General features: G+C 40.2%; 1 protein-coding gene across 21 annotated transcripts in view; it reads left to right on the forward strand.

Annotated features, from left to right (window-relative positions):
• Positions 1–15121, forward strand: part of ank2b (ankyrin 2b, neuronal) — a 512663-nt gene that overhangs the window by 465956 nt on the left and 31586 nt on the right. For all 21 annotated transcript variants that reach the window (XM_051929737.1, XM_051929741.1, XM_051929735.1 and 18 more), the window contains 3 exons: positions 175–249; positions 8137–8268; positions 13227–13373. In XM_051929737.1, the coding sequence (XP_051785697.1) occupies positions 175–249; positions 8137–8268; positions 13227–13373 (354 nt within the window). The remainder of the gene's footprint in view (positions 1–174; positions 250–8136; positions 8269–13226; positions 13374–15121) is intronic.

Raw genomic sequence — 15121 nt, forward strand, 5'->3', positions numbered from 1 at the left:
CTTAAAACATCCTTTTAATGCCCACCCACTCTAACTGCCTTGAAATAACATTTACAGTTCTTGCTGGATGACTAGAAGTGCAGACTAATGAGCCAAGTGTAATGAGTTCACTTTTACTTGACAGCCTGCTGAAGTTTCCCTTGTTGATCACTTTTGTGTTTCAATAAAATACAGGTCCTCAAGAGGACGAAGAGCGGAGTAAAGAGCGGTTGGCTGTCATTGCTGACCACTTGGGCTTCAGCTGGACAGGTATGGCACGTGTGTTTGTGTTATGTGTGAGGTGGTGATTGAAACGGTGATTTGAAGTGGAGGATAAGTCACAGCTCATTCTGCGTTATCTATATACATTGCTGGTCAAAGGTTTTAGAACACCTCCGTTTTTCCAGTTTTTCTTCAAAATTGAATGAGTTGAAATGCAATGAATGGCCCAAAATAGTGAAAAGGTAAGCAGTAAACTGCCAGAGGTTTAAATTTAAATTTTAGGTTATCACTTAAAGTAAATGAAGCCTTGCAAGTGGAAGCAAACAATTTGTACAGGTGTCCCAACTTCTGTTGATTACTTAAAAACCCTTCGTCTGTCTTAAAGCAGAGTTGGAACAGACTGCATTTGTTTTCCTCTAGGGGGCGCTAGCTCCCTGGTTGAAATAAGTTCTTTTTTAATTGCGGTGTCTTAAGTGACCGGAAACTATAGAGATATAATAATAAAAGGCGATACCCCTCCCATAGTCATGTGGCGGTAAGAAATCACATAAGAGAAAATAACTTAGCTTTTTGTAATGACGATTTATGCAGCATTACAGACAAGGAAGCCAATGACAAGACTATCACCAAGGTGGGATCTCAATGTATACAGTCTGCCATTTTCGTCGCTGCGCTAGAAGGATTTTCTGTATCGGATGATGTTATCTCCCATCTGTCCATCGGCTTCAAAGGTGTACCGGGCAATGTTCCAAGGTTTTATACTCTTTCTGCATGTGCAGGCTCCCCTTAGGTAAATCATGCCATTCCAAATAAGGCAAAGAAGATCCAATGTCATGCTGACTCTAACACACAGAAATAGTACAATGCCCATTTTCATAGTTGTCCCTTTTGTGTTTTCTAATGCTTGCCTAGCACTTCTAGATAGATGAACACTTTATTAATCCCAAGGGGAAATTCACATACTCCAGCAGCAGCATACTGATAAAGAACAATATTAAATTAAAGAGTAATAAAAATGCAGGTATAACAGACAGTAACTTTGTGTAATGTTAACGTTTACCCCCCCGGGTGGTATTGAAGAGTCGCATAGTGTGGGAGAGGAACGATCTCCTCAAGGATGGTGACAGCAGTCTGTCACTGAAGCTGCTCCTCTATCTGGAGATGATCCTCTTCAGTGGATTCTCCATGATTGGCAGGAGTCTGCTCAGCGCCCGTTGCTCTGCCACAGATGTCAAACTGTCCAGCTCCATGCCAACAATAGAGCCTGCCTTCCTCACCAGTTTGTCCAGGCGTGAGGTGTCCCTCTTCGTAATGCTGCCTCCCCAGCACGCCACCGCGTAGAAGAGGGCGCTCGCCACAACAATCTGATAGAACATCTGCAGCATCTTATTGCAGATGTTGAAGGACGCCAACCTTCTAAGGAAGTATAGTCGGCTCTGTCCTCTCTTGCATAGATCATCAGTATTGGCAGTCCAGTCTAATTTATCATCCAGCTGCACTCCCAGGTATTTATAGGTCTGCACCCTCTGCACACAGTCACCTCTGATGATCACGGGGTCCATGAGCCCCTGTGTGTTAAATCTGGCCTTGTGTTAGCTGTACGTGTGAGAAGAAGCAGATTTATAAAATATTTTTGTGTACAGAGCACGGTGACTTATTAAACATATAAACTTATTACAGCGTTATACTACACCCTCTGAAATACGACTTGGACAATATTCCAGTGATAATGGCAAGAAAACCGCGATTAACAAATGGAAACGAGATTGAGTGTTATTACCCTTAGAAGTGTAGGCCTTTCATTTAGAGAAACTGCAAAACAAATCAAAGTGTCAGCGAGTCCAGTGGTGTCCTACACAATCCAAAGGCAACTGGAAAAAACTCTTATAGCAAAGATGTTGAACTCCAGTCCTGGAGGGCCGTAGTGGCTGCAGGTTTTCATTCTAACCATGTTCCTAATCAGATGACCAGTTTTGTTGCTAATGAATTTCTTTTGCCTTAATTTTAATTAACTTGACTCAGGCCCCTTTGTTGTATCTTTTTCATCAATTAGAAGCCAAATAATAAAGAGACACAATATAAGCTGCTGCATCACCAGCTCACCTGTGCCTATCACACAATATCTGAAAATAAAGAAAGGTGAAGGTTTCAGTAAGGTTGATCTCTCAGGTCACCAAAACCTTTTGACAGTGTCCTGTTAAAAAAAACCAAAATCAACAGTTTTGGAAATGTCTGCTGTGGCAGAATGAGAGCAGCAACAAGCTGTGGAATTAAATGAGTTTAATTAACAGCAAGAATCGGCTTCTCACTCAGGAAGTGATTGGAGTGAAATTGGATGGAGCTTGAAGCCTCAATTTAGCTGGTCATCTATTAGCTAGTTTCATGTCTCATTTCTATTTGGCTGTCATTTAATGAAGAAAAGAATCAACTCAGAGAACTGAAGCCATAAAAACAGGGCGTTTAAAATGAAGGGGAAAAGATTTTAATTAGCATTGTAAACTGGTCACTGATTAGGGAAAGGGTTAGAATGAAAACCTGCAGCCACTGCGGCCCTCCAGGCCTGGAGTTCGACACCCCTGTCTTACAGGAAGAGATCTGCCATATCCAAAGAACCAATCAGAAGACAAGTTTCTGAGGGTCGGCAGCTTGCATGATAGGCACCTCCCAACACCACACCTTCAAGCACAGCTTAACAGCGGCCAAAAGAAGTGTTAGTTTCGACTGTGAGGTCTGACAGGGCAAGTGGCAGTAAGAAAGCCAGTCCTTAAAGGGCCTTGAAATACCAGCTGTGAACTACTGCAGACTGGAAAAAAGTCTTATGGGCCGATGATTCAAAATTTGAAAACTTTGGTTCATCACGCAAGGTATTCGTATGCCATTGAGTTGGTGAAAGGGTGGGTGCTCAGTGTGTGACAGCAGCTGTCAATCATGGAGGAGGAAGTGTGATGGTCTGGTGACTTGTGAAGAGTGACTGGCATTCTGAATCAAAAGGGTTACCACAGTTTGGCTGCTATATCTGCAATAGGTGACTATTTTGATGTATCAAAAATTTGAATAAAATTTTGCACACTTGATTTCTTGATTTTTTGCCATTGCTTGCTGCATTTCCCAAAGAATTGAGGTGTTGTAAAACTTTTGACTGGTAGTGTAAATGGCAGATCTATTACTAAAATGTTTGGAGTGGACATCTGGTCTCTGTCTGGTACATAACAATTTAGGAAAACTGACTAACGTGAGGGAAAATTGTAAAGAAGGGGCCACCAACTCCAGTCCTGGAAGACCACCGTGGCTGCAGGTTTTCATTCTAACCCTTTTCTGAATGAGTGACCTGTTTTTGCTGCTAATTAACATCTTTTGAACTAATTTTAATTGATTTGCTCTTGAAGAGTCAGACCCCTCAATTGTTTCTTTTTCCTTAATTAGCAGCCAAACAATAATGAGATACAAAATGAGCCAAAACAGGACCAGCAAACTGTGACCATCATACAATATCTGAAAATAAAGAAAGGTGATGGTCTCAGGAATGTTGATCTGCTCAGGACCACAAAGCATTTTAACAGCACTGTTCTTAGAAAAGAGAAAATTTAATAATTTCAGAAATGTCTGCTATTGCACCACGAGAGCAGCAACAAGCCACAAAATTAAAGAACGGGTTTAATTAACGACAGGAATTGGCAGCTCATTAAGCAGCTGGTTGGAGTGAAATTGATTGGAGTTTGAAGCCCTGATTGAGTTGGTCTTCTGTTGACTCCCCCACTTCACATTTCATTTCTGTTTGGGTGCCATTTAACGAAAGAACTGAAGCAATTCAGAAGAACGATGAAGAAATTCAGGGGAACAAATCTTAAAAAAGCAATTCAATTAAAATTAATTCACAAGAAGTTAATTAACAGCACAAACAGGGCACTCAATTTAAAAGGGTTAGAATGAAAACCTGCAGCCACGGTGGTCTTCCAGGACCGGACTTGGCGACCCCTGCTATAAAGCATTGAAGTCTAAGGATCAAATTTTGTATTGGAATTACTGTTGAAAAAGGAGTGATTTCAGTGCTTCTGCGCCTTGCATTTATTAAATTATTTATTAAAAGACGAGTGAGGATCATTTTGTAAGGATCACTTTGATGGTAGGTGCTGCAGTAGATGAAAGAATAAAGCTGGAAGGAAGATTTTTAGAAGCAGAAAATTTTGAATGTTTGTGATAGGCTGTTTAGGTGGAAAGACGCAGGCCTACACATTGCTTTTATTTGTGCATTAAACACAGCATAGTGATCAAACACTGCCACATTTGTGCGAATAATAGCTAATATTCATTGTGCCATTTCCTAAAGTTGAAAAAAAAAATGACAAATGAAGTACTAACATTTTTGTTAAGTATAGATGCAGCAAAGAAGAATTTAAACCAACAACAACTGCAACAACAACAGTTTAATTCTTGTATACCCCAAAATCACACAAGGAATGCCCCAGTGGGCTTTAACTTGCCCTGGTTTTTGACAGCCCCCCGCCCTGACTCTCTAGGAAGATGAGAAAAACTCAAAAATAAAAAAATATATATATATATATATCTTGGGAAAAGCAATCCAGAGAGAAGACCCCTTCCGGGTCGGCTGGGTATGCATTGGCTGTCAAAATCAACAGAACACAATTCATCCTCTTCACAGAGCTTGACGGCCGCTCTACCATGGCCACCTCGGAAGTACAACACAGCAGGACAAACTACCTTGTTGTTTTTGCACGGCACTCCCACCACATGACCATGTGACAACTCTCAAAGCAAAATGCAAGAATAGAGGATACCACTCACTAAACGTACTGTAGAACCATCACATATGAGGATACAGATTTGTTCAAATACATCAAAAACAAAGTGTAAACTAACATCATCATCTTTTCATCAGCTAGTTGTAAAACCAAAGACAGATTGTAGAAAAGGAGACGGACAAGCCAGTCAGTGTGTGTCCTGGAGACCTCATCCAACAAGCTCCTATTGGCTATTTTACAGTGCTGGGCCAATCAGATGAAAGGAACCTTCTAGGCGATGCTAATTCCAGAGCTCCATTATCTGAGATGAGTTTTCCATAGGCAGGCAAACAACACGGCAGTAGAGCAATGGCACCAAGTGCTACATGAGGACACAGATAAGAAACATAGAAGAGGGTTAGTAATATTTTATAAATATTGTATTACTTCTATTTTAGTGCAAATGACTAACAACAAAGATGCAGTGTGCTCAGCTAATCAGCAGCTCTAGTCAGGGTATGCAAAACAGAAGTCGTGAGTCTTCAGCCAGAGACCGAAGGGGAGTTTCTTATATTAGCAGGTAGACCAGACCACAGCTTTGGGGCCCCGTAACTAAAAGTTCGTCTTCTCAATGTTATTTTATTAATCCTTGGAATCAGAAGCAGGCTGGCATCTTGAAGTTATTGAGTGCTCAGGTTTGGAAGTAATGATTAGTTAAGTAAGTGGGGGATAAATAACCAAAGGTCAGTGTTAATAAGTAGAGCTTGTAAGTGTTCTGGCTACATGTTAAATTATAGATTTTCCAAATAATATTACTTATAGTGCCTAATAAAATGTATTCATCCCCTTGGAAGTTATCACATTTTATTATTATAGAATATTTGATCACAGTGCATTTGTTTTGGCTTTTTCGACCCTGACCCATGGAAACAGACTAATGTCAAAGTGAAAACAGAGCTCTACCAAGTGGTCTAAATGAATTAGAAATATGAAACACCAAATAACTGATCACATATGACACTCCTACATAATCAGCCAGTTGGTTTTAGGGTTCCCATCATTAAACCTTTGGAGATCACACCTGTATAGGATTTCAGTTGAGTGTATGAGGAAGGTCCAACATGAGGTGAGTCAGAATGGTGGCCTAACCTAAACCGCGAAGACAAAAGAATGTGTCAAGCCACTCCATTAAAATCACAAGTCAGGGCATGGAGACATGGAACATCCAATTAAATCAGTCATAAAGAAGTGGAATGGGTATGGCCCAGCTGTAAATCTGCCACAAAAACTGAATGATTATGCAAGAGAAAGAATAGTGAGGGAGGCCGTTAAGAGACCTCTGAGAACTCCGAAGGAGTTGCAAGCTACACTCACTGAGATTGGAGTAACAAAGCCCAGGTGCTTCACCAATTGCAGCTTAATGGAAGAGTAGCAAAGAGAAAATACACACAAGGCATCTTGGCAGAAAGTACATAGGAGACTCTGATGAGACATTGGAACCATCTTCATGTTTAAAGTTTCATGTTTAAGTGCTATATATTATCAAAAATGCATCATCTTCACCATGAAACATATTGGTGGCTACATCAGGCTATGGGGAGGTTTCTCTGCAGTTGGCCTGTAAGCTTTGTAAAAGGGGAAATGAATACAGCAAAATATGGGAAAATCCTGGAGGAAAACCTGATGAAGTCTGAAAGAAACCTGCACCTTGGAAGAAGTCTTCTAGGAAAACCAAGAATAAAGCCACAGGAATGGCTTCAAAACAGCAATGTGAATGTCCTGGAGTGGCCAATTCAGAGTGCATATCTCAGTCCCACTCAGAATTTGAGACGTGACTTTAAAAAGGCCCTTTACTCACAATCCCCGAGAGGCTTGACAGATCTTGAGCAGTTTTGCAAATAAGAAAGACAAGATGGCAGGGCTGATACAGAAAGAGAAACCTGTGCACATAGACGGTCATGGCTGCCAGAGGTGAACTTGAAGAGGGGGAATACTTAACGTCAGAAATCATTTAGTGTTTTATAATTGTAGTTTGTTTAGATGACATTTACCAGAGATCTAGCTTCAGTCAGACATTAAAGAATCATTTATTTTTATCAGTGTCAAAAAATCCAAATGAAATCCACTGTGATTCAGTGTTGTTAAATAATAAAATATGAATGGCTAAGGGAGTAAATACATTTTATAGGCATTGTAAGATAAGTAAAAATTAGACATAGAACACTCCCTAAAATTGAGAAAAGAAGATGGAGATTCAGGGATGCATGACCCAAAATGTATGAGTGAAGGTAAAAGAGACATCAGTGCTAAATATGACAATTCTCTGTGCCTCCCAAGCACAATTGTGGGCAAACTTGGTTATTTTTCATGGTTTGTTTTTTATGTGTCTCGTTTTAGGTCCTGACTGTATCATGTTTAGTGCCCTTGCTGCTGTGATCTTAAGAAAAGTTAAGGGGTGTGGGGGGTTATTTGGGACATGATGCAACAGAGCTGTATTATATATCTCAGGTATCATAAACTCTGAGTAGTCTTCTCTTGGAAAAAGCCCTACACGCGTATTCATGGAATTTGAAAACAAATCACAAATACAAGTAGGTGTGTCTGTAAACCCCTTTGACCGCATGCAGAGTCATTAAGTGGACATCATTTTTACCAGCAGAACATAAGGAGCCAATGCACTATGGAGTTAAGATTCATGGTCTGTGAATTACAAGGCTGCACTAAAATGCTGTCTCTACTGGTAAAGCAGTTTAAGTACTGTGTGTGTTCTAATTCCAGTAAACCAGGACTTGGTTTAGATAGATAGATAGATATACTTTATTAATCCCAAGGGGAAATTCACAAAGACCCAGAAAAAAAAAATAGGACCCGGGATATTCCTTAAATGTCTACTGTCAGATCTTTCAAGCAGACTAATAACAATCTTAGAAGTTGTTGTACAATTTGTTTTGTATAAACTGTGGGGTAGGAACACCACCTAAGATCTGTAGACAAAGCCACAAGAGCATCAGTGCCTCCCATCTCCAGAAAATCTGTTGTCTGTTTAAAATGCAATTTCTACTACATTTTATCAATACATACAGTATGTAAATAACTCGTAATAGGAAATGTAACACATTGTTGTATTTTACTGGTTTAGGCCGATAAGCAAACAATGCTACAAATGCTCAGTCTTGCTCATTTTCTTTCCTCCTAGAACTTGCACGAGAGCTGGACTTTACTGAGGAACAGATTCATCAGATAAGAGTTGAAAATCCCAACTCATTACTGGACCAAAGTCACGCCCTTCTGAAACACTGGATGGAACGAGACGGCAAACATGCAACAGGTGAGCCGGCCTAGTGTGCTCATATTAAGTAAGTCTGCACAACCAAAACAATCCAAAAAGTCTGTGTGTATATGTATGTATACAAATCACGATCTGATTGTATGGGTGGTTACCTACCAGGTAACGCATGTGGTTGGTCTGCAAGTCGGCAAACATCCGCCACAGCCTCTCGATTGCAAGAAGCAGATCATAGAATGTTACATAGTTTACTGTCAAATAATGCAAAGAGTTTGCGACACGTGTCTTTCCCTTATTTGGGCTCATCAGGCGTACACACTCCACTGCATCCCCTCGCAGGGATCAAATATATATAGTAAAAAGAGAGACAAACACAGAGGAAAAGGTTTGGGGTTCCACCCCGTATATTGTAGGGTTTGGTAGAAAAAGAGCTGTGTGACACTCCGCCGAGTAGTCTGTCGAGACTGTCACACCAACAAGGACTGCTTGCAGAGCAAAGGTGGTGGGTTTGTATAGTTGAGGGAAAGGAAGAGGCGGGTCATCTGGAGGGAAGGCGGATGTGCGGTCGTCAGGAGGTGTGGTCTGAAGCTGGAGGAGGCAGAGGATTAGAACTTAGTGCTTCTGTAAGAATGGGAGAAAAGGCATTAGCACACTTGATTAGCCTCCGTATCTGCGTTTCAGCGTTAGTTAGACCCCCATGCTGCCTCCCATGTGTACATGTGTGACAAAAATTATATATATATATATATATATATATATATATATATATATATATATATATATATAAGTAAACGAAAGCTTAGACAATGATAGAGATTAGACAAACCTCCTATAATTGAATCTAAATGACAAACACAATGTTTAATGTGTGATGTTAGAAATGTCTTCACAGACACAAGTCCACAACTAGACTGAAGTCAAGATGGCAGAGAAGCCATTTAAGAGGCATGTTTAGGGCAGAAAAGGGGGGCTCAGAGGACCAGAATCTGGAAATGGCATTATGTAACAGCACCAACCCCTGACTTGGGTTGGAATTACCATTAATTGAGCCCTGAATTTGACTCCTGAGTGCATGTATGTGTCCAATCTATATATATAAAATCCCTATGTGCGTCCAGGTGTCCGTGTGTGGATGTCTTCTGATGAAGTGCGCATGCGCGGGGCACAGTGCGATGCGCGATATGATTTTACTGTCAGAGAAAGTTAGAGGCGTTTTACGGAAATACAAACCAGTATTACTGCGGGAGGAAATTAAAGGTACACAATACAGTGACGCATATTACAGCCACATACAAGCAAGTATTACTGTCATAGGAGATTAAAGGCATATTACCGACGCGCACGCCTGTATTACCGCCAGAGAAAATGAAAGGTATATTACGGACGTACAAGACGGTATTCTTCAATAAGGGCGCGCACAAAAAGGCGAGCCTCAAAAGGGCGACCTCAATTGGGCGCGGCGAATAAAGGCGCGCATAAATAAAGATCTGCACCTGTTGCTCTTCACATATTCCAGAGCCATTTAAACTAAATTATCTACAAACGCCTTTATTCACTGCGCTCAATTGAGGTCGCTCTTTTGAAGCTCGCCTTTTTGTGCGCGCCCTTATTGAATAGAGCCATACAAGACAGTATTACTGTCACAGAAAATTAAAGACACACAATACACGGCAGCAGCCCACAAAGAACGGTCAGCTCAGCAAGTAAACATCAACAAAAGAAAGGCTGAAAGAAAGAAAAATACGACCAACAAAAAGAATGAGGTCAAAGTCCCTTGCCATTTAATATAGACTGTTCCTACTAATGTTTATGCACTACTGTTCTAGTGCCCGTTATTGTAACAGGCTAAATGACTAGTAAATGTGTATATATATACAGTGGTGTGAAAAACTATTTGCCCCCTTCCTGATTTCTTATTCTTTTGCATGTTTGTCACACAAAATGTTTCTGATCATCAAACACATTTAACCATTAGTCAAATATAACACAAGTAAACACAAAATGCAGTTTGTAAATGGTGGTTTTTATTATTTAGGGAGAAAAAAAAATCCAAACCTACATGGCCCTGTGTGAAAAAGTAATTGCCCCCTGAACCTAATAACTGGTTGGGCCACCCTTAGCAGCAATAACTGCAATCAAGCGTTTGCGATAACTTGCAATGAGTCTTTTACAGCGCTCTGGAGGAATTTTGGCCCACTCATCTTTGCAAAATTGTTGTAATTCAGCTTTATTTGAGGGTTTTCTAGCATGAACTGCCTTTTTAAGGTCATGCCATAGCATCTCAATTGGATTCAGGTCAGGACTTTGACTAGGCCACTCCAAAGTCTTCATTTTGTTTTTCTTCAGCCATTCAGAGGTGGATTTGCTGGTGTGTTTTGGGTCATTGTCCTGTTGCAGCACCCAAGATCGCTTCAGCTTGAGTTGACGAACAGATGGCCGGACATTCTCCTTCAGGATTTTTTGGTAGACAGTAGAATTCATGGTTCCATCTATCACAGCAAGCCTTCCAGGTCCTGAAGCAGCAAAACAACCCCAGACCATCACACTACCACCACCATATTTTACTGTTGGTATGATGTTCTTTTTCTGAAATGCTGTGTTCCTTTTACGCCAGATGTAACGGGACATTTGCCTTCCAAAAAGTTCAACTTTTGACTCATCAGTCCACAAGGTATTTTCCCAAAAGTCTTGGCAATCATTGAGATGTTTCTTAGCAAAATTGAGACGAGCCCGAATGTTCTTTTTGCTTAACAGTGGTTTGCGTCTTGGAAATCTGCCATGCAGGCCTTTTTGCCCAGTCTCTTTCTTACGGTGGAGTCGTGAACACTGACCTTAATTGAGGCAAGTGAGGCCTTCAGTTCTTTAGACGTTGTCCTGGGGTCTTTTGTGACCTCTCGGATGAGTCGTCTCTGCGCTCTTGGGGTAATTTTGGTCGGCCGGCCACTCCTGGGAAGGTTCACCACTGTTCCATGTTTTTGCCATTTGTGGATAATGGCTCTCACTGTGGTTCGCTGGAGTCCCAAAGCTTTAGAAATGGCTTTATAACCTTTACCAGACTGATAGATCTCAATTACTTCTGTTCTCATTTGTTCCTGAATTTCTTTGGATCTTGGCCTGATATCTAGCTTTTGAGGTGCTTTTGGTCTACTTCTCTGTGTCAGGCAGCTCCTATTTAAGTGATTTCTTGATTGAAACAGATGTGGCAGTAATCAGGCCTGGGGGTGGCTACGGAAATTGAACTCAGGTGTGATACACCACAGTTAGGTTATTTTTTAACAAGGGGGCAATTACTTTTTCACACAGGGCCATGTAGGTTTGGATTTTTTTTCTCCCTAAATAATAAAAACCATCATTTAAAAACTGCATTTTGTGTTTACTTGTGTTATATTTGACTAATGGTTAAATGTGTTTGATGATCAGAAACATTTTGTGTGACAAACATGCAAAAGAATAAGAAATCAGGAAGGGGGCAAATAGTTTTTCACACCACTGTATATATATATATATATATATATATATATATATATATATATATATATATATACTAGCCCACTGGCCCCTTGATTATTAAAAACTGCTTTTGAATTCACTGACTCCACACAATTACAAAGCATGAGGCCTTCAAAAATAGGCTTGTCTCTATGAATTTCAGAGACTGTAGGCCTCACACAGCCTCAAAATGGAGACCAGTCATTTAAATTCAAAAGGGAATAGCAAAGAACCTCAAAGCTTAAAGTATGCTTCTCCAGGGAGAGGACAATAAAAACTGGCGAGAGGTAGAGACAAGGCCACAAAGAATCTTTATAAACTGGAAGATTTATTAATAAAAAATAGAAGAAAAAAAAAACAGAACTGCTGAAAAGACAAAAAACAGTCATAAAGATTTTGCCTAAAAGGAAATCCTCAGCAAACGTCCCAATACAGTCTGTTCCAACTCTGCTTTAAGACAGAGAGTTTTTAAGTAATCAGCAGAAGTTGGGACAACTGTGCAAATTGTTTGCTTCAATTTGCAAGGCTTCATTTACTTTAATTGCTGCTGAACATCTGTAGGTTGTAACCTATTAATTATTCTCTGAAAAAGGTCCATTTGTAATATTCTGAAATTTCCTTTTGTCATCTTTTGCCAACCTAAACTTAAATTTAAACCTCTGGCAGTTTATTGCTTACCTTTTCACATTTTAGGTCATTTATTGCATTTCAAGTAATTAAATCTGAAGAAAAACTAGAAGAACTGAGGTGTTCTAAAATATTTGACCAGTGGTGTACTTATTGAAGATGTATGCTGTATAGCAGTTTTGTGATTTTCGACATGAGAACTGTAAGACATGTCACATTTGTTCAGCATGGCATAAGACTCAGGATTGGCATAGACTTTCTATTCAGGTGGTTTTAAAAATTAAAATATGATGTCGACCATGTTTTGTAATATGTAAAACAATCCATTGTCCTTCCTGACATTTCAAGTATGGAGTACATTTTATTTCTTCATTATCTAAACTAATCTTTCCATTGTAGACTCCGGTGGAGCCCAAGTCTATTAAGGCAGCAGTAGGCACAAGACCAGAGCCACCTCTGGACAGGCCCCCCAGTATATCTCTATGTGAATACTGTATAGTGATTATATATGTACTGTATGTCTGTACATGTGTTCCATTCAGTAAACCAAACTGTTACTGTATAGGCTAGTTTCAGTGACTTTTGTAAGGTTGGCAGTGCTAATCACTGTGACAGAGTGCCGTTCTTCCCATTTTAATTCAGAGAAGCTCAACAAAAACATGAAAAATCAAGAAAAGAAAAAAAGTAAAAGAAAAATGTAACTAACCTGTATTCATTAAACAAAACAGCAAAAGATTGCCAAGTGAATTATGTGATGCTGACATACACAAGAACCTGTAATTGTGCCTGGCTGTATTTCAGATACCTCTTTTTCATTATGTGAAGTAATATTTTTTGTGACTTTTAAACTACTGTGATTTTTTTTTTTAATCTTTTTGTAATAGAAAATAATTTAATCCAGACGCTTACAAAGATTAACAGAATGGATATAGTTCACCTTATTGAAACATCAAATATTCACCCTGCTCAAGACCAGACGTCCCGGACCTATGCGGAGATTGAGCAGACTATAGCACTGGACCATAGTGAAGGTACGTTAAATGTGGACATTTGTTTGGAGTTGTTACAATCTGTTTGAATAAAAGAGACAAGAGAGTTCAAACTTTAGTATTTTTAAAAGCAATTTGCTATTATAATTATACAGTGGTACATTTTGAACCTATTATATTTACCTCACAATTAATGGTTTACCTAAGTGCCACTATTTGCTCATTGATGACATTAAGCTAACAACTCCAAATTTGTTAAGTATTTGGTATTGGTTAAGTACGTTTAAAAAGTGTGTGTGTGTGTAATATATATAATATATATATAGTGATTGACTACTCTCAAGGCCATCTGTCTATCTATCTATTATATAGTGCCTTTCATATCTATCTATCTGGTCCTCCAGTGCACTTGACACGGCCAACACTCGGCATCACAATGTGTTGTAGGACAGAGACAGAAGGCACTTGAGTCTTTCAGCTGTTCATTGATTAGATGAGGTAGCAACCATGAGTGCTAAATAAGCTGATCAAACATAACAGCCAGCCTGTCATCACTTCACATCAATTCTCCTCAGCATGGATGAGCTACTCAAACTACTGTATAGTGCACCTTAATGTCATAAAACTCGCACAATGTGAACGTTGCACAAAAATCTGTGAAAATATTGTCTAACGTACAAGTAAATCTCTTTTAACAATACAAGAGCCTAACTGAATAAGAGGACAAAATGTGCAACTAAAAAGAGATGGATCTCATCAGTGGTGTGACCTGTAGGAGGCTCACCTGTACCCCAAACACCCAGACACAACCAAACCACGCAGTTACGGGTTCAAGGAAGGACGTTTTTATTTAAACATAGTGCCTTGTACAGGTTTTTATCACTTGATAAATGAGTCACAGTTCAGTTTTGTTTCTTTTCTTTTCCACCTCCGCTCTCCTCTGAGCAAGCCTTGTCCACCTCCCCCTGACTCTGACTGCTGGATGAACAGGATTGTCACCTTGAAGCACTTCCGGGTCCAGTGGAACCTCTCCCTACTATGGGAGCCTTCTCCTGGCAGCTGCCCCTAGTGGCACCTAAACACTCCAACAGGGCTGCCCTGCAAAACTACAACTCCCATGCAGCCCTGTGGGTGTCCAAATGGGAGCCATACCAGAGGGACACTGCCACCCAATGTATTGGGGGAACACACAGTCTCAGAAGACCGTTGCCCTCTGTCCTTCCCTCATAGTGGCCTCCTTATAGCGCTGCCACATAAATAAAATTTGTTTTTCTGCTGTCGATCGGGTGTTGTTGGGATTATTCGTACAGCCTGAGATTGACAGCGGTGCCCCAGAGGTGGGACTTCTGGTTTCCTTTTTATTTAATTTTCGGGGAGCGATTTGCATAAAGCGTGCCGTTTAAAGGGAGAGAAGACAGCCAAGAAGAAAACGGGGGGGTTGGATTTGGGGGAGAAGAAATCGAAAAAAGCAGATCAGGTACTGCATGGGCCATGTGACTAATTCCAGGAGCTTCTACAGTTCTGTCGGTTATGTGGAAGTAATTCTTTTTGACCGGTGGATTGAACGTTCCGCTATTTCCCACAGACTCAGGTGAGCTTGTCAAAGGACTTACTCTTCTGTATCATGGTGCAAGACTGACTGTGACTGTATAGCTTTTATGGCAAAGATTTGATTGCTGCTAGGAGTCAGCAATTGCTAGAACTCTTCATTTTGCCTGCCGGCATCAGGGGTCAGGACTGTGGACTTATTTATAAGCTCTGGAAGGGGAACTGAGGGAGGAATATTCTTA

Source organism: Erpetoichthys calabaricus, chromosome 7 (assembly GCF_900747795.2).
Source record: "Erpetoichthys calabaricus chromosome 7, fErpCal1.3, whole genome shotgun sequence".
NCBI classification, from domain to species: domain Eukaryota; kingdom Metazoa; phylum Chordata; class Cladistia; order Polypteriformes; family Polypteridae; genus Erpetoichthys; species Erpetoichthys calabaricus.